Source organism: Misgurnus anguillicaudatus, chromosome 19 (genome assembly GCF_027580225.2).
Source record: "Misgurnus anguillicaudatus chromosome 19, ASM2758022v2, whole genome shotgun sequence".
NCBI classification, from domain to species: Eukaryota; Metazoa; Chordata; class Actinopteri; order Cypriniformes; family Cobitidae; genus Misgurnus; species Misgurnus anguillicaudatus.
The window spans coordinates 36,608,687-36,632,999 of record NC_073355.2 but is presented as its reverse complement, the minus strand read 5'-3'; the positions used below and the strand labels follow the sequence as shown (position 1 = coordinate 36,632,999).

At 37.5% G+C, this 24,313-nt stretch overlaps 1 protein-coding gene across 3 annotated transcripts in view; it reads right to left on the bottom strand.

The window, feature by feature from the left end:
- Window positions 1–24,313, bottom strand: part of arhgap17b (Rho GTPase activating protein 17b) — a 46,778-nt gene that overhangs the window by 21,053 nt on the left and 1,412 nt on the right. For all 3 annotated transcript variants that reach the window (XM_055194726.2, XM_055194729.2, XM_073857583.1), the window contains exons 2-11: window positions 17,203–17,242; window positions 6,863–6,967; window positions 6,701–6,777; window positions 4,237–4,348; window positions 4,080–4,156; window positions 3,795–3,912; window positions 3,464–3,532; window positions 2,567–2,648; window positions 2,014–2,141; window positions 165–276 (exon numbers count right to left, since the gene is read on the bottom strand). In XM_055194726.2, the coding sequence (XP_055050701.2) occupies window positions 165–276; window positions 2,014–2,141; window positions 2,567–2,648; window positions 3,464–3,532; window positions 3,795–3,912; window positions 4,080–4,156; window positions 4,237–4,348; window positions 6,701–6,777; window positions 6,863–6,967; window positions 17,203–17,242 (920 nt within the window). The remainder of the gene's footprint in view (window positions 1–164; window positions 277–2,013; window positions 2,142–2,566; window positions 2,649–3,463; window positions 3,533–3,794; window positions 3,913–4,079; window positions 4,157–4,236; window positions 4,349–6,700; window positions 6,778–6,862; window positions 6,968–17,202; window positions 17,243–24,313) is intronic.

Genomic DNA, 24,313 nt, shown 5'->3' with positions numbered 1-24,313 from the left:
CCACCTGGCGTGGTTTCAAACAAAAAGTCAACTCACACTCACATTTTGGGAAGTCGATTCTAAATGCAGAAATGTCATTTCACACAACCGCTGAAATAAAACTAATACAGCAAGTCTGTGGTTACAAACACATAAGCAGAAGATACAGTAAGACGAAACCGTACCGGCTACAGCATGAGGGTCAGAATAAAACTCCTCTAACTGAGAAGTTGAACAGTCCAGCGCCGCCTTTAACTTCTTGAGTTTAGACGCTCCAGCAGCGATACGAAACAAACCCTGCCATCAGAAGAAATACTGTTAGATTATGAACCATCAAAGTATTCCTAATAGAGACATTTAAAATGCTGTCATAATGGTTTTAATGAAAAATTGTTGTCTCGTGTAATTTTTATTAATAGCAACATTGGTCTGGGTTCAGCTAAGAAAAACAAAAGTGAACTCCAATAACGTAAACAGACACATAAACAGAATTTTTGAGATAATTCATTCACAGAGCGCAGGACTTTTCGGAAAAAGGCAAAGAACTTTTAAATAATTACATTGTTTTGGATGCGATGTTTTTTGTCAAAAATTAAAATACAATTGATCAGATGTCTTAAAATAGGCACCAGAGCAATGCTTGTGGTAACCGTGGTATAAGAGAAATGATTATCTCAGGTCCTTTGAATTATTTGAAAAAATGCACATCCGCTTCGTGGCCCGCCGTCAATTATTCTTTACATATTGAACCATTTGTTTATGATTTTATAAACCTCCAGACAAAATAGAGAAATATACATGTGTTATATAGGTGACAAGTTTTTGGGAGCTAACATACTTTATAGAAATTCTGTGAAAAAATGCACAAATCAATATTACTTATAATATATATATATATAATAGGGCTGTCAAAAGATTATTTACGATTAATTGCATACAAAATAAAAGTTTGTGTTTGGATGATATATTTGTGTGTGCTCTGTGTAATTATTGTGTATATATGAATACACACACATGTATACATTTAAGAAAAAGAATCATGTAAATATTTTTTTATATATAATATCAATTATATCAAAATAAATAAATAAATAAATATATGTTTCTAAAATACATGCACCCATGTGTGTGTATTTATATATACAAAATAATTACACACAGTGCACACACATATATTATGCAAACAAACTTTTATTTTGTATGTGATTAATCATGATTAATCTTTTGACAACCCTAAATGTAATATAAATGTAACACAAATCATTACCAAATTCAATAAAGTGAAATAAATAAATAAACATAATAAATAAATAAATAAACAAACAAACAAAGATATAAATAAATAAATAAATATATTCTCTTTCTTGAGTTTTGTTATGATGATTTGGGTTTGGAAGGGATAAAAAGAATAGAAAAAGCATCAGAGAAAATTCTTGCTTAAAATCTTTTATATTTTATATTATATTTTGTGAAATATAAATTTTAACAGCATACTATTACATTAAATCGTGTATCGAGAATGATACTTGTCGATACACAATTTAATGTAATAGTATGCTGTTAACATTTATATTTCACAAAATTTATATGTATAAAAAATGCACATATCAGAAGCAACAAATGGAGAAGAGCTCTTCAAAGAACAAAATATATTTGTTTTATTTTAATTGTTGTGTGTGCATTTATGATGTTAGCTAACTGATGTGCTTAAAAATCATTTAAGATAAAATAAAATAAACATATGGGCATTAAGCCACCAAATACGGACATCTTAGATATCAGTATGGTTAAAAACATTTGATTAAAACTAAAAAATGTTCATGCTAATGTTGACACATGCTCTATTTCGAATACGTCTGATGTTTGCCTGTGCAAACACAAAAAAGCTTGACTGTCGCAAGTAGCTGTTTTTCCAAAGTTGCAAAAACAGTGACAAAAACAGTGCACGCTTTTTTCACCAGTCATTCTGTATTCAATAACAAAATGCAGTAACTTTCCCTCGGGGATGAAAACAATGTTAGGTTTTGTTAATACCTCTTCCTGCATGCCGGTCTCCAGCAACATCATGACGCAAGCCTCTAAAGGCAGAGCGACCTCCCGGTTACTGCGTTTCAGATGTTCCTCCAGAGCCGTGCCAAACGCTGGTTTCTCCGTCCATTTATCTGTGTGGGATAAACGGATGAGAGAGAGAAAATTGACTGTATAATTTGAGTTATAGCAGGAAACATTCTGTAATAGTAACTAGATAGGTGTGTGGAAGATTTCAAGCAGGTGAAACAGGATACATTACGGTGCTGGCCACCGGGCAGGCTTTCGAAAGAGAAAAATTGTTTCACAGCTCATGCATGACCAAAAAAAAGCCTACTGTGATTGCTTGTCCATTTGGTTTAAATTTATATGAGTCAGTTTGACTTATTTTAAAAACCGGAGAATAAATGTATAATCTGTTTCAGGATGTAAAACACAAGTGTTTAGTAGTTTCGCTTTAGCAGTACTTTCTGAAGCGCTTATGTGAGTGGTTAATATTAAACACCACCTCAGATGACCTCAGTGAGGTTTGTAAAGTCAATGATGGGTAAAATTATACCTTGCTGTGATTGTATATTGGGCAGGGCGCTTTCGATGGAAGCCAGAGCTTTTCTGTGGTATTCAGCTTGTGCTTCTAACAACTGTCAAGACAAACACAACATGTTACAGGTTTACTATGTCTGTGAAATATAAAAAAAGTTATGAATGCATGTAAAGATGAATACCATAAAATGTGACTGACACATTAATTTAACCCTCCTATTATGTTTGGCATCAATTTGACCCCATTCAAATTTTAACGTTTGTCCATACATTAACATCATTTTTTTTGCTTTAGATTTAATGACTTTTCCCATTTTAATGAGGACAAGTTTGTAAACCTAAAATTTACTTAATTACATTTTTTTTAAAGTCCTCTACACATTTAGTAGCATCTGTGTTCTTCGGGGTCAATTTGACCACATGCTCTGTAAATGGCCAGATTGTAACAGACTAGCACTTCACAGGCTGTAAAAACTCAGTTAAAGTCATTTATATTGTGATTCACTGTTTTGGTCACGACTAAGGTCATGTCAAAGATTGAAATCAATGACTAAAAATCAAACTTTAATCCTAGATTTATCATAGTTAGATTATAAATCTGGATTTCACAGACAGGGTCACATTTTAGGAAGATCTTTCCAAAATGAATGTTGACGATTTTTAACACTCAGTTCATGAAAACCGGTTTAAAAGTACAGGTTGGACTAAAATATGTTTGTGTGAATCGAGTGACAAATCCAAGTTCAAGGTGAAGTGCGTAGGCATAGACAGGAATAGGAGTATTTCAATAATGTTTAAAATAGTCTTTATCTTTGCATTTTGGGTCTTTAGGGCTGATAGTGGCACAGAAATGACACACTTCACTTTAAAATCAGTATAATTGAAGCTTTAGAAAGCAGAAGAGATGCATCACCAGAACATAATAGCGGGCATATTCTCCCTCTTTCGATGAAAATATGTACATGTCCGAGGCCAGCTGATCCTATAGCAAAAAACACAAGGGTTAATGTGCTCACAATGTCACTAACCAAATTTAACATAAAAAAAGATTTGGACATTTTCACTTACTTATTTCTCATTTATAGTAATTTCAAAGTGATGATATATCAGTATGAAAGTATCATTAACTTTCATCTAAGGCCTAACTAAACGTAATTATTAATAAAATAAAGCTCTCTCTTCCAAATATTATAGCAACCACATACTATTTCAGAAATATAACTCTGTTATATAAAAATCTGTACCTTGCACATTTCCATTTTGTTCTGGGCCTCATCCATCTCATCTTTAAGCGTATCAACTTTGGTAGCCATTGCTTGAGCGTTTGCTGCAGTAGGATATGCTCTTGTGGCCTGGAGATACCTGCGTTATGGTTATTAACAGTATTTTTTCTATCAGCTATTCGTACAATGTGCATTTGAATGTCATTATTCTGATATTTTTGAGCAAAGACAGCCACCATATTATTGTGTGTTTACAGTACGACAGTAGAAATGTAATGATAAGGTCAATCACATCTGCATACGCACCTTGCTTTTGCAGAATCGTAATCCAACACGAGCTTGGCTAGATGCTTCCTCTGCTTTAGGATATTAGGAATATCCACCTTCAATCACAAAAACGGAAATGTTTGTTATAAAGTTTGCTTAAATAGCAGGTTATCTGGAGGTCTTTGGTGGGACGCACCTCTGCAAGTTGGTTGAGAGGATCTATGACGTCCCTTTCAATCTGAACCTCGTGTTGGCTCTGCTCGAAGGCCAGTTTGCTTTCGGCCTGTCCACACAGGTCCATCATCTTTCTGTAGACACAATCGCATAGAGACATACAGTATGATTTATTGCAGCTACGCTTAACATCCCTCCAGCTGTTGACGGCATCAACAGAACGCAAAAGAGTGGACAAAAACTATCGACATTACTTTTTAATCAAGCATGGCATTTCTTATTAATCAGTATACATTTTAAATACATTCATCCTTGAGTCAGCTAGGTGGACTAAGGGTACTTTCACATCTGTAGTTCGGTTCATTTGGTCTGTGCCAAAGGCAAAAAATTATACATTGTAGCTTTTTTAGCACTTTTGGTTCCTTTTTACACCACACTGATTGCTTTTGTCTGGACCAGTTGAAACGAACAAAAATGCAGTCATGTGATAACATCCACATCACTTGTTGGCCACATGTCTTTGAACGTATTTCCTAAACTGCTTTTTGATTGGTCAGAATCAACCTGCGCGAAATTCCAACGGAACCCCAGAAGTAAACAAAAGGAGGAAAATACAGCAGACACCATAGACAGAAGACTACGCGCTGAAATTATGTCCGTGGTTGTTATAAACAGTTTGTATACAGCACTCTAGACCAGTGGTTTTCAAACTGGGGGCCGCGAGATGGTGCCAGGGGGGCCCCAGTTTTATGACATTTTATGAAATACATTAATTTATCATGAATTCTGTGTAATTAATCCTGAAAAAAAATAAGGCTACTAACCAAAAGCACTACTAATTTAATGTTTTTTTATTAAAATGTTGAGTTTTAGAAGAGTTTTTGTCACAAATTTTCTTTGGGGGGCCGCGAAGAAATGCACCGTACACAAGGGGGGCCGCACCCTGAAAAAGTTTGGGAACCACTGCTCTAGACAAACTGTTTATTTCCAGAATGAAGCGTGAATGCGGCTTGAAAACAACGTTTTAATGCACTACAAACGGCAAAGACACCAATTTTCTGAGGCTCCGCCCGGACCTTCTCCCAACTCCAGGTATGTCAGCAATTTGTCATTGGGCTAATATTGCTAATAGAAACTGTCAACAAACACATCCTCATCCCATAATGCACTACGCAGCTGACTACGGCAGCTGGTTTAGTCCAAAAATGCGCAGTGCTTTTGCAGTTGGGTCGGTTCGGTTCAATCTCGTATCGTGTTCTCATCACAAACGAACCGCTCTAGAGTTCGTTTGAAAGCATACCGAGCCCACCTCTTCAAGGAGGTCTCGGTCCGCTTGGTGCACACTAGAGTTCGATTGCTGCATTCTCACCCGCCCAAACGAACCGCACCAAGTGTGCAATCGAACTCTGGTACGATTCAACCAAACTAAATGAGGCAGGTGTGAAACCACCCTAAGTATCAGGTTCAGGGGCACGATGGTTGAACATGAATTGGATCCATTTAAAAGGCCAACATTATAAGAGAGACAAAAATATATACAGTAAACACAAAATGACAACCTTTTTAGATTATTTTTGCCATCAAATATTTCCGAAATACTCCTATTCAGTTTGCATGGCTTACATCATTATCGAATGACATTGTCGTATGTAATTTACAATATTTTTTCCCATGCATGTCTGCCAAACTATACTTTACAGTACAGATTTTATGTTATCTGGGCAAGTATTCAATTTTACCGTGAGAAAAATTTTGCATTATGCAACAAACCTTTTCCCCTGGCATTTATGCATTTGACTTGACAGATGTTTTTATCCAAAGTGACTCAAGCTACAAACATTTTATCAGTATTAAAGATGTCTTGGATCAAAACCATGACCTTTAGGACTGCTAACATAATGTTATACCAATTGAGCTATAGAAAAACCATAATACAGTTTTTTCATGCTTTTATGACGATATATTGAAATCGATCAAAAAAGCAGCTGATAAATATTGTTCAACCTATACATTGATACATCTCTCCTACACATTACTGGTTAACAGGAATGTTGTTCCAATATTAAAGTACCAAATAGTGTTACCAAATAACACCAGCAGCCAAGGAAATTCCAGCAAGCCTAATGTGATCTCTCACTAACACAATGAACCAATGATGTAAGACTTTCCTTCACAAACAATAACACAATCTTTCCCCCCATGCTGACATCAGACCGTAGCAAATTGTGTTTTCACAGTGTCGGCCTTCCCTGCTGAGCATCTCTTACTGTAAATACACTGCCTGTCTGAAAAAACAGATGAGTCAGGTATGTTTGGTCACATGATCGAAGAGACAACAAACACACTCGGTTCCTGAAAGTACGCTCGACAGTTGACTCAGCCGATGCTAGATGAGAGCGAATTTTTGAAGTTCTCTCATTATGGGTGTGAATAACAAGCTGGCCGGGAGTGAACGTGTGGTTGAGTCCAAGAGCTCATAAACTCACCCTATTAGAGAATCCTCTCCGAGTTGAACTCCTCCTTCCAGCATGGATTGGGAAAGAGCCGTGAGCGGAAGCTTTTTCTGAAAGTCAAAGATGAAAAGTGCATTAAGCAAAATGATTTTTTTTTACAAGAAGAAAAGCTACAGTAAGTGAAAAGTGTCTTACATGTCTCTTCTCCACATCCATACCCTGGTTACCCTGCAGACACGTGACCATCCTCTTGTGTGCATTGTGGGAGACCTGCCGCACCGTTTCCAGTCGACGGTCGATCTGTAATCAATGTAATCATTTACTTCCACGTAATTCCCCAGTTCCAGTCATTACGCATTTTATGTATTCCTGTTGTGCATTTCCTGCAATTACTGAAGCATGGAAACCAAGTACACGTTGTACCAGTCATGAGGTTGTGTTTTGGAGAAAGATTTTTAGATGATCCTGCAATGTGAGCTGTGAAGCTCTGCTTTTGAAAACTTTAGTTCACCATAATTGGAGTTAAAAGCCCTCTAATCTGTAGTGTGACTCAGGATTGCGGTTGTACGTCGTGGCAATTACAGGGGCCACAGGGGGAATTGCTTTAAAAGTATTTTCTGAAGTAAATGCAAGTGGGGTTTGCATGCTCAAATCATGTTACCACACTGTGATGTGGTGGTTGTCGGCATTTTTGAGGAAGCTTTTCTACCCCATGGTCCCAAAAGTGTGACAAAATTCAAACAGCGTGCTGTGTTAAAATAACTCGAGCACAACAGCATCAACACATATGACCCAGTAAACAATTACGGTCTTTCAACGTTGAAATATGGTTGAAAATAAGTCGGTCCGCCTTGGACTGGTTTACGACGTGATTTCAACTAAGTAGTTTTGGCTGGACTGTTTGACTACATGTTTTCAACTGACCATGTTTTCAACTCATAATCTACCAGTAAACAATTACGGTCTTTCAACGTTGAAATATGGTTGAAAACAAGTCGGTCCGCCTTGGACTGGTTTACGACGTGATTTCAACTAAGTAGTTTTGGCTGGACTGTTTGACTACATGTTTTCAACTGACCATGTTTTCAACTCATAATCTACCAGTAAACAATTACGGTCTTTCAACGTTGAAATATGGTTGAAAACAAGTCGGTCCGCCTTGGACTGGTTTACGACGTGATTTCAACTAAGTAGTTTTGGCTGGACTGTTTGACTACATGTTTTCAACTGACCATGTTTTCAACTCATAATCTACCAGTAAACAATTACAGTCTTTCAACGTTGAAATATGGTTGAAAACAAGTCGGTCCGCCTTGGACTGGTTAAGACGTGATTTCAACTAAGTAGTTTTGGCTGGACTGTTTGACTACGTGTTTTCAACTGACCACGTTTTCAACTCATAATCTAAGACAGCTAGATAATCTGTTATACATGCTAAAACAACGGAGAATACAAATTACCAAACCATGTTTATTATTAATGTAGATCATTCTTGTTAATGATTGCGCTTGCGTACTCTATGGACACTGAGAGACACCGTACTAGTGGAAGTGCGCATGAGTCCTGTTGGCGCTGTTTTATATTCCCCTGCCGGGTTGAAATGTTTAGTTTCGGTTTGTTGCCTGTGGCTTTGTAAGCTGTAAATTGAATATACACTACAGATGTTTATGTAATAAATACGGCTGGTTTGGATTTATCATGGACTCTTCACTCATTTCTACAATTATCTTAAGTAAATGTAAAGAGTTTTACATATTACGTCAAAGTTATAAAAAATTTGAAACTGCGATTGAGGTGCAATGAGGATTCATGATATAATTACCCCACCCCACCAGGTGGCGGTAATGCACCATTAAAGGGTAGTTGCCAACCGCCATAAAACTTAAAGAAGAAGAAGCGAAGAGGCAGGTGAATGTGACGCGAATCTTCCACCCATCATCACAGAGAGAAGCCCAACCAACCGCCAGATTACAGAAAGCTCTGGACTGCTCATAGCAGGGATTTTCAAAGCTGTCCTGGAGGACCACTAGTACTGCACATTTTGCATGTTTCCCTTTTGTGACACACCTCATTCAGTTACCTTACACACCCAGTTCAAGTCTTGCAGTCTTTACTAATGAGCTGAAAATTTAAACCAGGTGTGTCTAATGAGGGAGACATGCAAATTGTGCAGTACTAGTAGTCCTCCAGGACAGCTTCGAAAACCTCTGGCTCATTGCATTGGACTGACCTATGTTCTCTGAAATCTGTGTTGGCATATGTTTATTGCACTCTGTGTTGGTTACTGGACCGACCTGTTTATTGCAGACTGTGAAATCTGTTGGTTACTTGACTGTTTGCACTATATAAAATGTGCTGTTTTATTAAAGTTCTTATAACCCTTTAAAGCTTTGTTTCATTTTATAAAATGTTATTTGGTATGTTAATGTGGTCCTGTTTTCAACATTGAAAAGATGGATGAATATGGACCAAAATTAGACGTTGAAGATCGACCTGATTTGAACGTTGAAAAGATGGACGAATATGACGTCTTTTCAATTTTCATTTTCAACCTTCAATGGACCAAAATTAGACGTTGAAGATCGACCTGTTTTTAACGTTGAAAAGTTGGACAAATTTGACGTCTTTTCAATTTTCATTTTCAACCTTCACTGGACCATAATTAGACGTTGAAGATCGACCTGTTTTTAACGTTGAAAAGTTGGACAAATTTGACGTCTTTTCAATTTTCATTTTCAACCTTCACTGGACCATAATTAGACGTTGAAGATTGACCTGTTTTCAACGTTGAAAAGTTGGACAAATTTGACGTCTTTTCAATTTTCATTTTCAACCTTCAGTGGCCCAAAATTAGACGTTGAAGGTTTACGTCTACTCAACGTCCAATAGACGACTTTTTGCTAGCTGGGGAGAGTCTTAGAACCACAAATGCACTTTAGCACACGTAGAGAGCCCAATTTAGGCATGTTTACCTGCATGTGACATACGGTCTGTCAAGTTTTTTTCAGACAGTCTAGGGCAGTTCCTCCTTAAACTTTAGGTGTCTGTGTTTAAAGGTAAAGTTGTTTTCTTTGTCAAAAGTTTTTGGTTTGGAACAAGCAGGTAAAATGTATTTAATATAATCGCTTACATAAACAATGCTTAGACAAAAGGGGACGCACAACTGACTCAAAACAACTGGGTCAGGGACTGGTTGTGGTTCCAGCAAAAGTCTGTTTATGGTTTATTCACAAACCACTTCAGCTGTAACTTGGATCTCGTCCTCATGCACGCAGCTGGCACAGAAAGCGGACAAACTTGCTGTGGTTTGCTTTGCAGAGACAGTTACACTTACGCATTTGACACATGATTCTATCTAAAGCGACACACGGTGCGTTCACATTACAGTGTGTTCACCCGCGATCGTCGTAAGCCCTAGTGCTTGTCTTCTCACGCATAAGCGCGCAAAAAATAACTTTGAAAGTGCTCGCACACTATTCCTCAAATAGCTTCAGACGGCTATGGAGGAAGTGAAACCTGCAGCGTGAGGCTTCTGCACAGTTACAATCACTTCGTTTCTGTATTCGAGATTTACATTTATGCATTCGGCAGATGCATTTAAGTAAACTGAGCTATAAGACATGCAGCAATAACTGATTCAAATCTGTCTCTGCATGAAAGGGAAGCAATACATTTAAACAATATTCAAAACAGCATCAATTGAATGGGAATAAATGTCTAGTGTGTATTTGCATGTGTTAAGAGGAAAAGGAAAAATGAATAGGGAGAAAGGAGCATTAAAGGTAGGGTGACAACCTGTCCCGCTTTGCGTTGTCCTGCACAGCATTTTTAACTTTGGATATTAATCAGTGTTGGTTTTAATTATCATGTTAAGAAAACATTCTTGCACATTCGTCTTAAAAATGTGCCATTGTTTCTCCACTCTTTGACAGTGCTACATCAAAAGCAAAAACTACACTTAGACAAATACTGTAAGTGTGTTCGATTTTCAAAATGCACCGCAAGAACAGACAGGTGGATGACATCAAAGTGCAGCATGAGCGATTCAAAAGCAGACTCCTTCATCACATCGCTCTCGCGGTACTTTGATGGTTCTTGCGGCGACGCATGAAGCCAAATGCAACCAAATACAACTATTTTTAAGCCTGGCTTTTATCCAATTGTTGAGAGGAAAGTGTTATTAAGAGCCTTTGACATCCGTCAATTAAAATCCGTCCCTGTGCTAAACCGGGGGGGGGGGGGGGGGGGGCAACCTTCCCATCTCTCTGATGAAGCCAATTAGAAGTGACTTAAACTGCAATTCATCGACTGGCCACTAGAGGCAGGCTCCAAAAGGGAGTTAATTCCCATAGACCTCCATGTTAAAATGGCCAACTTTATAGTAGAAAATAAAGTGTTTACAGTCTGGTACAAAAAGTGTTTTGGGTCTATATAGCTAATTTCGCCCTTCATGACAACTGGGAGAGGGTGAATTTTTTTGTAACTCATCCGTTTAAATTATATTAAGACTTAAAGGTCTGCATAATTAAGGGGGCGTGGCCACTTGAGTGACGGTTGAACAGCCACTGCGGTCACTAGAATCGAGCTAGGTGGGTGTTGTTTCAGCAATCAGCAACCTCAGCTTCACCAACGTCCGGCCTCTTTACCCATTTTCGGTTATCCGCGAGTTATGTGCGGTGACGTGCGACCAAGATGGTGACGGCAGGCACCGCCTAAAGGTCCCGTTCTTTCTGTGTTTTTGAAGCTTTGATTGTGCTTACAGTGTGCAATATAACATGTGTTCATGTTTTACATGTAAAAAATGCTGTATTTTTCACACAATTTACTTATCTGTTTACTGCTGTTTTCACTGTCCTCAAAACGGGCTGATGTCTTCCTTGTTCTATGAAGTCCCTGCTTCAGAAATACATATCGAGTTCTGATTGTGTAGCTTGTTTAGTGCGTTTTGATTTGCTTAGCTGGCCACTGACGTATTCCTGTGGGCGGAGTTTTAGTCAAAAAACTGCTCTAGTGATGTCATTAAAGCAGGAAGTAGAGTAGTCCAAACCATTATCATTTTACAGGTATTATTTATGCTATTATAGCAACAATACACACTAACTTGGGTTTAAAAAATGGGATCAGAAAGAACGTGACCTTTAAGCTTCAAAAATGCTCCTCACAAACCAATGGGTGACGTCACGGACACTACGTCCATATTTTTTATAGTCTATGTGCTAAACGCGCGCGCACCTTTTCTGCAATTCGCTACTTTTATGGGGTTTTTTTTTTAGAAAATGTTATGACTTTTCAGAAAACTATAAATCACAAAAATGTTGCATTCTTGGTCCTCAAAATCTGTTTGCTCAGCCAGCAGGCAGTGTGAAAAGTCGTGCAAATTTTGCGTGCATAGAACACGTCATTCCTTCACATTCACTTATATGAATACTGCGCATCTTTTCGTATCGTTTCATGTATTGGTTTCTCTTTTCTTTACCAGTCACTTGGGTTTGGGGTTAGAACAACTTATTGTTACATAAAATGACATCCTCCTAACCCAAATCACACCATGGTTAAAAAAACAGGAAAAAAATTGTGAAACCAATACATAAAACGACACAAAAAGATGTGTCATATTAACTGAACGGAAAGAACTTGCATATCATATGCATGCAAAATTGGAATTTGGCATAATGTTGTTCCGTTATATTATTATAGCCTACATTGTACCATAGTTTTAAATAATCTTTTAATGTTTCAGTGTAACGTCCCACATTTTCCCACACAAACTTACTATTTGTCCCATATTTGGTTTGTTGGGTGGTGGTCACCCTATTTACAGGTGGCCGATCAACCTTGCACTGTTCAAAGCAAAGCAGCATGTTTAAAAAACAGAAACTGAGTCGTACAGAAATTTCAAGATATGTAAATACATATAATTATACATATAACAATACATATAAACAAAACATACATAAACTCTTAAAAATAAATCTGCTACACGATGCCATTGAAGATTTGGCTGTATGGTTATATATAAAAAACCTATACATCAATGGAAACATTAAAGGTCACGTTCTTCCTGATCCCATTTTTAAACCCTAGTTAGTGTGTAATATTGCTATAATAGCATAAATAATACCTGCAGAATTTATATATTCTGATATATTTTCTTTAACAGAATTCGCATTTCAAAGCCTACAGCGAACGGCCAGTTTGGACTACAGTCCTCTACTTCCTGCTTAAATGAAGTCAGTAGAACAGTTTTTTGACTAAACTCCGCCCACAGGAATACGTCAGCCGCCAGCTAAGCTAACGGCAAGCTAAGCTAACGGCAAGTTAAGCTGCTATCAAATCACAACACACTAAACAAGTTACACAATCAGAACTCGTTACATATTTCTGAAGGCGGGACTTCATAGAACAAGGAAGACATCAGACCGTTTTGAGGACAGTGAAAACTGTTATAGAGATAAGTAAATTGTGTGAAAAATACACAGTTTTTTACACGTGAAACATGTTATATTGCGCACTGTAAACAATCAAAGCTTCAAAAACACAGAAAGAACGGGACCTTTAAATATGCGACCCAGACGGTGAAAACCTAGCTAAAATCAGTTTTTTGTGATTTACGGTTTGCTACATAAAATCATCGTACATAATGTAAAGAACATAGAATATAACTTCAATATCTTTTATATTGACTGCGTAAGGTCATGTCAAAGATTTAAATCAAACTTTGATGTTCCTAATCTTATTATTAGATTATAAGACTTTAAACTGGATTTCACAGGCAGGGTCACATATACATATATCCACATTGTTTCTATATAGCCATAAATCTGATTTCTTTATAGACTGGTGGGTCACACTGGTGGGCATTATTCAAGGGTCAGAAACACTGTAGTCTGCCTGTTAAACTCGCCAAGTTCTTACAGGGCCGTCTGCCAACACTTTTGCCTTCCTATCTGGCAGCCCTTCAAAACCCAGCAGATATCCAAACCGCTGTTCTGCTGGAGTCATTTAAACAGAGTTTGTGGGCTGTTATCCGGTTTCTTTTCCCTGCTGGCAGACCAGAGGCGACGTATAAGACGCTGAGCAATCAAGCTGTTAAACTTTGACCCTTAGACGTAGAACGCATGAATGAAGGTGAAAGTGCAGCATACTGTATAAACCTTCAGCGAGAGTCTGTCAGGCTTGAATTACTTCCCCTTATTGGGACAAAACCCTGCATAGTTATCAAAGCAGACACGTCTGAACTTGACACACACTGTGGTGTTTTTGTTGCTTGTGAATGTTTGCTTTAGGTTTATCTTGGTTTTGACACTGATATGAAGCACTTAGGTTATCTTAAAAATATAAAGATTTTGTTGCATGGTCCTGCTGCAGCTACTTTAAGCTTTTTCATGATCCCTGTTAGGGTAGAAAATACCTAAATCGATTAAGTCTCAGACAGCGAGCTGCTTTCCAGTTATCTACTTCATGCCAGGAGGAGTGAAGGGTGTGTAAGAAAAGAGATTGTGGAAATGGAGAACGTCCAGGATCAAAGTTCAGCTAAATCATGAGGACTGAGGAATGTTTGAGAGAATGTGGAGATAAGGATTTATTAGTGTACAGTCCATCTGTTGCACTATGCTTAAATATTCATATTTATTCATGTGCAAAATGTCACCATTGGATATGTTGTTTTTGCAATGGTATAATCACCATGTAGGTGACCTTGGACCACAAAACATGTCATAAGTAGTAGCATGGCTATATTTGAAGCAATAGTCAAAAATACATTGTATGGGTCAAAATTATAGATTTTTTGCGGACAAAAATCATTATGATATTAGGTAAAGATTATGTCACTTCATTTGGAGAACTTTAAAGGAGAATTTCTCAATATTTACATTTTTGGATCCTCAGATTTAAGGGTGTCACGATTTCGATTTTAAATCAAAAATCGATCAAAATTAAGTCACAACCTCGAACTTTGAATTAAAAAATGGAATCGTGAATGCTGCCATGCCCCCATGTCACGTCCGGTCGGCTTGCCAAGCGGAAAAAAAACACACGTGTTGAGTGCTGCACGTCAACCTACTCTAACTTCGCTAACTACAGCCAGTTAAAAGATAGCATGGCAGATGCAGGGGATACCACACGAGCTGCTCTTTACATGGGAAATAAAAACAGCACACGCCTCCCGCCTTCAGCTGAAACACAGCAGAACGGCGTCTGTGACAGGACCGGTCGTTTCTCTGGACTGAGATCCGTTTAAGTTTCACAAAAACTTATGTCAGTTGCTTAAGAGTTATCAAAACAGCATTTAAACTTGACTTATAGACCCCTTCACGGTTCACGTCACAGGCTGTTCCCACTGCGCATGTCGGGGTCAGAAAAGTCATTACAGCAGATTGAGTTGTGTATTATTCGGTATCGTCAAAAATGCCTACTTACGTCGTGGGCTGTGAAAATCGCACCAGGTCTTCCGTTAAGTTTTCGCGATTCATGCAGAATCTCAAAAACAAAAAATACAACATCTGCGTCTGCAAGCACTTAACGTGCAGACTGGGACAATGCAAAGATCAAAGAGGCTTGTGTTTGTAGTGCTCACTTCATTTGAGGTAAGTCATCATTTTTCAGCACTGTTAGATTAAATTATAAAGCCTAAATGGTATGAACAGTTCGACCCCGTGCTGCGCGCGCACCCGATAGTCATTCAATGTTTACAAACCTTGAAGGGGTCTATTGGGGTATAGTCTTACAATCTCATCTGACGATAATAAAAGCGTGTTTTTAAGGTGCAAAGTACTGACAAGAATGTTCATCTGACAGGAAGTTTTGTTTTATTAGGTATGTGCGTGTACCATATTTTTCCACTGGCAGCACGACTAACATGGCAGGGCATCTCCGGGTTCAAGGTCAGATATAATATTTTATAAAAGTCTAATCTAAAAATGGCTCAGCAACCTGTTCTTAAAAAAAGAAGAAGTGAAAATCGAGAATTGAATCGAACTGTGACCTTAGAATCGAAAAAAAAAAAATCTACTAGAGGATTTGGAGAATCGTGACACCCCTACTCAGATCCCAGATTTTCAATCTTGGCCAAATATTGTCCTAAAAACATATATATAAATTAGTGCTGTAACAATGATAAAATAATCGTCTCATCGCGATTGTTTGACTTCATCACAATGATTTCAGATCACCGCAATGATTGCACATCTTTTTTAGAAACACAAGGGGGAGCTGCAGAGCCTGTATTAACGGGACTGTATCAGATGGCGGTCCTTAACTGACAGTGTAACGCGATACATTGCAAAACTATTCAATACAGTGAAATATCGCATTCATAACCGCGGATGAATCGCCTGCGATTATGAATGCAATCTTTCCCCTCTTGTCAGTGAACTACGGCTTTGTGTAGTAAATGCCGCTCCATCTGAGCAGCTGATGCCGATTTATTACTTTATTAATCAAGGACCCAGCATTACTGATTTGATGCGCATGACAATCACATGCGATTAATCATGCAGCCCTAATTTAAGTAATCACAACAATGTGTGAAAACTTTTTCATGGACAAACATGTATGAGAAAAAAATGTCAAAGCAAAAAAACAACAACAGACAATTAATCGTCATAATCGTCAAATTCCCCTAAACAGGCAATTAATCGTCATAACCGTCAGCCAAATTTCATAATCGTGACAGCCCTAATATAAATATAAATGTATAAATCTAAAAAAAAAAAAAAAATTGTGGTTCAGGGTCACATTTATTTATTTCAATTTATTTCAATAGCAATTTGGTGGAATATGGCAGTAACAAATAAATAAAAAAAAAGATTCATTTGGGGAGGGGCTTAAAATTCAGTTGAAAGTTCATTAGTTGCTCCAGTGAGAAGTCAAGTGAGTTATCTTAAAAGGCAAATGCATTACAGCTTTGTTTTTATATATATAAAAAAAGAGATGTGTACATGTTGTGACTCGTGACTTGCGGCTCTGATGGGCATTAAGGAGAACCAAAACCGAAACGTATAGCTAAAACAAGTGCTGCCGTTTCCTTCAGGAAATTCAAATCTAGTCACATATTCATAAGTGATAAAATGACACAAAGAGAACCAGATATGTCTTTCCTGAAGCAAAGAGCAAAAAGTATCCGAAATACTTTCCCATTATGATAAAGCTGATAAAGTCTTTATTAAAGTTGCCACGAAACGGAAGTAGCGACTGTCTCATTTTTCCCGTGGTGAAGTATATCCGAGTGAAACTAAAACTAAATTTAGCTAAATTCGTTCATTGAGAACTGATAGGATCGTTTGAAGGGCCATGCTGCGATCTTTTCCCAGATCCCGCCCACATGCCATACCATATGACCGGAATTAAAGAGAGATTGTTTTAAAGGAGGGAATGCGTATTTGATTAAAGATTATGAGGGCATATGATCTCTTTTAAAATAATGAAGCTCACAGATAAGTCATTTGTAAAAAATACCACAATACTCCAAAACAAAACAGTTTTTCATTTCAATTTCATTGCGACTTTAAGCCAAGAAAAGAGGAATTAGTCACCTGAAGAAGGTCTTCACTCAGAACTTCTGTCTTCTCTGCTCTGAGGACAAAAATACAGAAAACGGTGTTTACATAGACAGACAATAAATGAGTGATATTAAATATGATTTATGATATTCCCCAAGCAGGTATAAAGCAGGTTAGGCCAGTAAAAACATGCAAAGAATAAAGCACAATGCTTCATTGTACGCCTTACATTTTACAGATAAAATGCATATTACTTTGAAAATGCATTCATCATCATCATTCATTCATTTAAATATAGCTCTTTATTGTACTAAACTACTAAATATTTTATTTTCCAGCTGCCAGTTTGGCACACACACAAAACATCACACTGTTTGTTATGACAGCAGCAGAAAGGGGCGGGGCTGTTGATTCTATACACATAATCCTGTCATCAAAAGAGGGTGGGGCTCCATAAATTATAGGTGGGAACTCTTATTGGGCAAAGACCATAAAACTACTACAAAGTACTGTCATGCTGTTATGTGAGCATTGTACAGTCAAAATTAAACATTTACAATTAAGAATAATGTTTGATTTTGAAAGCAGGCAATGAGAAAAGTTTTAGAGTTTTATAATCACAAATAAATGTCTTTTTGTTAGGTACAATTAAAGTGGAAAAAACACAGGACCACACACACACACACACACACACACACACACACAATAAAACAATAAGCATGACGGTCAATGGGGGAATCTAGGAGCAGACATACAACTTGAAAAACTAGCGGTAGTTTCCTGTTTTTTCCATATGGTAAACTGCTGAGCCAGCAGTGTGGTATGTGAGATCTGGTGTAAAGCGGACAAAGCCATTCGCATTCATCATCTTTATAGCACAGACTCTTTATTTATCACCAGGCGGCCACAGCCAGTGGAAATTTCACATGATGATTTTGTGAACTTTTTAAAGAGACTGAAATAATATAAACCAGCAACCTTTACCAGCCCTGAAAAACCCTCAACCTTACAGCTCCAATATAACTTTCTGATGCTTTTCAAATTCGCAAGAGATGCTAAGCTTTCTTAGATTGATATTTCAACATCGTTTTTTTCCCAAGAGCAGACTTAAAGGTGCCGTAGAATGCATTGAAATAATGTGTTAAGATGTTCTCTGATATCTACATAAACAGTATGTGGCTTTATTAAGTGCAAAAATTATCCAGAGACAGTTTTACATGTCCATTTACAAGGATTTGCCTTTAGAATGAAATGGTCTATTATTACCTTATTTGGAAGGGTCATGAATAATAATGTTGAGCTCTGCTCTGATTGGCTGTTTCTCAGAGCGGCTCATTTCAGTAGCTCTGTGTGTGTGTGTGTAAACAGATCTAATTTGAGAAATAATCAATTTTTTGGAGATTTTTAATGGATGTGTTTTTTTCAATATGGACCTGCAAAACGTAACTGTAACGTCAATAGTAGAACTTCAGTCGAAACGCTAGCATATAGTGTTAACTCAGTTAGCACTTTGTTAAACTTTGTTTTTAGCATTATAACAACATTGTACTTGTAATATGTAATTTAATGTTGGTGCATATATCGCGACTGTGACGTCACAGTTTGTGTTATATGGAGTTTGGCCTGTTTTCCATCTGTCTTTTGCCTGCACGAGGTTTACATAAGAAGGAAAAAACAACTGTGTTTGAGGCTCATGAAATGTCATTACAAAGTACAAAACTCTTATCTATGGCACCTTTAAATTCTCAAGAGTTATCCTTAGAAATTCAAGTCACTGTGTGGTCGTTTTGAAAGAGAAAATGATCATAGATGACAGACCAGGCTCTTGTAACACTAGAAAATATCCACAAGGTCTTGTTACAGCTGAGCATATCTACACATCGGGATGCAGGAAATTTGTAGATTTTCATCAATACTGAATTAACATTGATCCTGCGCTGTAAATGGACATCGGGTTATGTATCAACCTCCAGAAATACCACAGCCAACATCTGTGAAAAATTATCAAAGGAGAGTACAGCATACCAGCATCAATTTAACACATTTAGGCACAATTATAAATATGTTTTGGGTTTTAGTACCTTGTTACCAGAAATGCTATGACATCTAAGAAGTCTACAAATATCTCAAATCTGATTCCCAGCCCTAAATCGAATTGCATGAAAGTAAATGAGTATTGAATTATTAATGATTTGTAAGCATCACAGTATATATAGCCAACACTGGTCGGTGTGACTTGTGTGTACAGTAAATATAACATGGGGCATTAGGACTGAAATGTAAAAACCTGTAAAAACCCAGCTCCGGGCATTTTTTGTGATTTAATGTTTAACTATCAACATAAAATCATGCTAGAAAAAGTTGTGTGAAAATACAACCTTGATATCTTTAATATTGACTAAGGTGATGTCAAAGATTGAAGTCAATGTAAAATCAAATCTTAAAATCTAATTTTTGGATTCTGAAGGGGGTCGCACACCGGACGCGCAGCTCAGCTCCGCACACGTTTTAAAAAAAGTATACGCACACCGGCGCCGACAGCTACGACTCAAATCCCTGTCGCCCCACAGAGCGCCACTCACTTTAACATTAAATAACATCATATTTGTCCCAAATCATTAACGATTAACATCGGCTGCTAATGTATATTTTCCATTTTGAAGTAGACGCTATCTTACTAAGCTCGCGCTATTTAATGTGCACTTCCGGTGTACGATACCTCAGAGATGTCCTAGACGCGACTTGGCACGGCACTTCTCGTCCGGTGTGCAACCCCCTTGTGACTTTAGGCTGGATTTTACAGACAGGGTCAAAAATTAAATCCATACTACATATCCATATAATAAAACCCTGTTATGTTCATGTTATACCTTTTCCCCCTTACTTACCCTGACCCTACAAAACCAAGGGTTTGCATTGGCTATATGCTTATTTGAAAAGCTTAAGGAGTAAGGAAGGACTGTCCATATTTTCACAGTTGGCACTTGATCACCATAGAAGAGATTAAATTACACCCCAGCATATGAAATCTCACTTCTTTCTGCTCTTATTTCATATGAATAAATCAGTTTTAAAAACACTAATATACTGCCTGGCCTAATTCAAAGTCCAGCGCTCGTAGGAAAAACTGTTGTTAGATCTACTGCATTTAATCAAGCTCACTTGAACATCTGTTTTTAGTTTCAGGAACTATTGCTAAACTACACTGGGGCAGTTGATGAGACCTAACCACTGGATTATGGACCTCTTTTAAATGTCAAGATGAAAAATTACCCTAAAGAGAACTCTTCAATCCATGACCATCAGAAACGAGCAATTAGCAAGAAATCAGGCAATTTTAGAAATAAGACACAGATGTCCACTTATAGTTTCCAATGTGGTATGTTTGAATTTAGTTAAGCATGTTGTGGATTGTTTGCAATTCATCTTTGTATCTGACACAAAATTAATGACTTAGTCCAAACTCACCAATATGATGTTTAGTGGTTGCCAGGGTACTGATATGAGGTTGCTAAGGTGTTCTGAGTGTTGCGTTGCTTTGTGGTTGATAGCATGTTCTGGGTGGTTGCTTCCTGGCTCAAGTCAAAATATTGATATTATGATGAAATTATATTTTGGCCCCTATAGATATGGCCTGGGTTTTTTGTTTATATTGTGACTTAAAAATATAACGGCAGACCTCTCTTCAACAAGCCGCACAATTCTGTAGGTTTTTTTCCGTTTTGAACCGCAATGATATCACAGAGGCTATAACTTTAAAGACTGTATCTAAATGTGACGTCTCTGAAAGTCTCAATGAGAGATGGGACAGATTTGTCTGAAACTGCATCACACGATGTGAAAGACTTTGACAAGCACATGATGTACCAGCTGTCCACACCTTCACATACCGTGACATTTACATGTCACACAAAAGTAAATCTACGAAATGATGGAAAAAATTATCAAAAATAAAAGAAACTTAAAGCCACAATATGTAGGATTTTTTACCAATAGAGGTCAAAATGACACAATAAGTCAGAGCCGTTGGTGTAGTGGGCAGCGCTCCGACATGTGGTACTTTCGCATTTTCGACGACCCGTGTTCGATTTCCGGCTTGTGGTCATTTGCCAATCCCATACCGCTCTCTCCTCCATGTACTTTCCTGTCCTCTCCTAAACTCACTGTTAAATAAAAAGGCAAAAACTGGCCAAAAAATATACATGAAAAAAAATTACACAATAACAAAGCGGAAGTATTTGATGAACGTATGGTATAGTATGTCGAGCGCATTCGGTTAACATCATTATCTCATTTTTGATAGAGCTGAAGCAGGCGTAGTGATATTACGCATTGCCCACAAATAGTCCCCTTGGTTACTTTCAATGGCAGGGGACTATTTCCGGCTGCTGCGTAATATCACTACGCCTGCTGTAGCCATGTTACATCAGCAAAGTTCTTGATTATTACGCCAGAATGAGAGTATAGTCCTAGCCACATCGGTCTAGAAAAGCACAACTTTTAATTTTCTGTCGGTCTTAGTTCACGATGTAACTACAGAAGAGTCAAGTTTTTAAATCGGAAAAATATCGAAACTCTTTAGTTCTTTTTTTGCGCGATGCTAATGGTCTTATCAGATTCAATGGATTATGCTAAGCTATGCTAAAAATGGTACCGGAGATCAGCTGAATGGATTCCAAAACAGTAAACTCTAGTAACTAGGGATGCACCGAAATGAAAATTCTTGGTCGAAACCAAAAACCAAAAAAGAGGAAAACCAATGGCGAAAACCGAAACACCGAAAGAAATTATTATGGCAATTATTTGTACAATTGCATTTATGGCTATCACTGTGTACTAACTTTACTAGGGGTGTGTGACTGATCACAAAACTCATGGTTCGGATCACATTACAGTATTTGAGGCACGGATCGGATAATTTTTTTCGGATCAGCAAAAAGGGGGTGGGAAAAAATCTAATAACAAATAAAGAAATTGCAAACTTTTATAAAAAAAGAACGAAGTTGTACATTAATAAGGTCTGGAATTAGCATTAGGTACAGAAATCAAATAAAATGAATCATAACACTATCTTTATTGTATAAATTAAATATATTATTATTTTTAGAGCTACAGAAGTGACTTTCTTTTTGTCTTGGGTTGTTTGATTAACATTATTGACACAGACTTATGTAGGTTAATTGGGGTTACTGTCTCTTTAAGACCAAATAAGCACAGACTGGTTTCTGACTGTAATCTATACATACACTTAAGCAAAAAACAAATGTTTTTATTAGAAAAAGAATACTGTGGAGATCATTTTGTTTATATGTGCCCTGTCAATAACAGAAAGATTTTATGTTCGCTTGTTTTTTGAAACGCGTCTCTCTCGTGTGTGCACTATTGAGGGCACTTAAACGCGCACGCACACTGAGACCCAGGGCGAATCCCAAACAGCGCAGCATAAACAGTCACTCCACATAAAAACATTACATTGTTTTTTATTGTTTTATTCGCCAAATGTATGTTAATGGACTACAGTATGAGAAACATTAGCGCGGCTCTCTCTAAAGTTTACACATCAAGAGTTCTGATCTTTGAAGGGCATACTGTGATGATCACGTCTGGACCGGACACATTCAACCGCATATGCCTCTGTGCGTACAGAAAGCTGCTCACTTTAGCGCCTTTTTGCGATTAAATACATCCACACCACAGACATGTTGCTTCAGACAAGCACGTGCAGTTCGCGCTTTCTGTTTGCGTCATCACAACATTTGTTTTGGCGATAAATTTCTTTCGGCCAAAAACCGAAAATGCTTTTTTGGGACATTTTCGGTCGAAAATTTCCGGTGGCCGAATATTCGGTGCATCCCTATTAGTAACTCTAGGGGAGCTGGAAAATGAACCTATTTTCAAAAAAAGTGGACTGTGCCTTTACATTTTTTTTAAAAAATGCTGAAATTAACATAAACGAAGATTAATAAATGATGTAGAAGTATCGTTCATTGTTAGTTCGTGTTAGCTAATGCATTAACTAATGGTAACAAATAAAACCTATACTGTAAAGTGTTACTGAGGAATGCATCTATTTTAAACTATTTTAACCCTTTCACTCATGCAGAAGTAAATGTGGAAAGAAAGGCAAATCACGCATGTCGTTCCTTGCCATTCTTATGAAACAACCGCAGGGAAACAAGTTACAACAACTCTTGCAGTATCTGAAGTTTTGTTATTTCCCTGAGCCATGTAAATGTCAACTCTACCCTACAAATACCACCGTAAAGTGCTGTCTGCAGTGAGAATGAATGGACTATTAGTACTATTTGTTAAAGCAGGGATCCTATTGTCATTGCTAACTCTACAGGGGTTGGGCATTTTAACAAACCCCTAAACCACAGATATGAAACTACAGTGTGTAATTTGCTTTGTACTCGTGTGCGACAGACACAAATGATATGCGATGATACTCAGACTTACAATCAGAATTTGAGACCAGATCTAAAGACCAGATGTTTTGAAAAGGCTTTTAGATGGTCATAAAGCAATCATTCAGAAACCATATAGCATCACAATGAAGACCACAGCAACAGTAGTTTAAATCTAGTGAAGGAAGCTGTGCAGCAGCTAGCAATATTTTGAAAATATAAAAGAGGGAAAGATCTCTAAAGCCACACCTCCTCCAAAACAAGCATGTATAAAACACAAAAATAGAAATTGCAACATAAAGTGCCTAGTAATGTATCTTCAACTCATGTTAATGATGTCTGATGTTTGCGCAAGCAGGGTGCACAGATTTGTGCAAATACATTGAGTGACAGACAAGTAAGCCATCCTATCATTGCATTCGGACCGAACGCAGTGATTGGACGGACATATTACATTCCAAAGACTTCTGCAGAATATACAGGGCTTATGTTTAATAATATTATTAAATTGCTTATTTATTTTTATCAGGATGTGAAGATGCTTTCAATATATCGCCTACCCCAGCTTTCAGATGAGGTCAAGCATGACATTCTGAAAAGAAATACCTGACAGGGGTGGAGTGAGATTTACCAAACAAAATTATATTGTTGTGCTCCTGCATACTTGATATTCCAGCAAGCCAAATATTAAAAGGACGTTTTAGCAGAAAATTTTAAATGGTCCCTACTGAAAAATC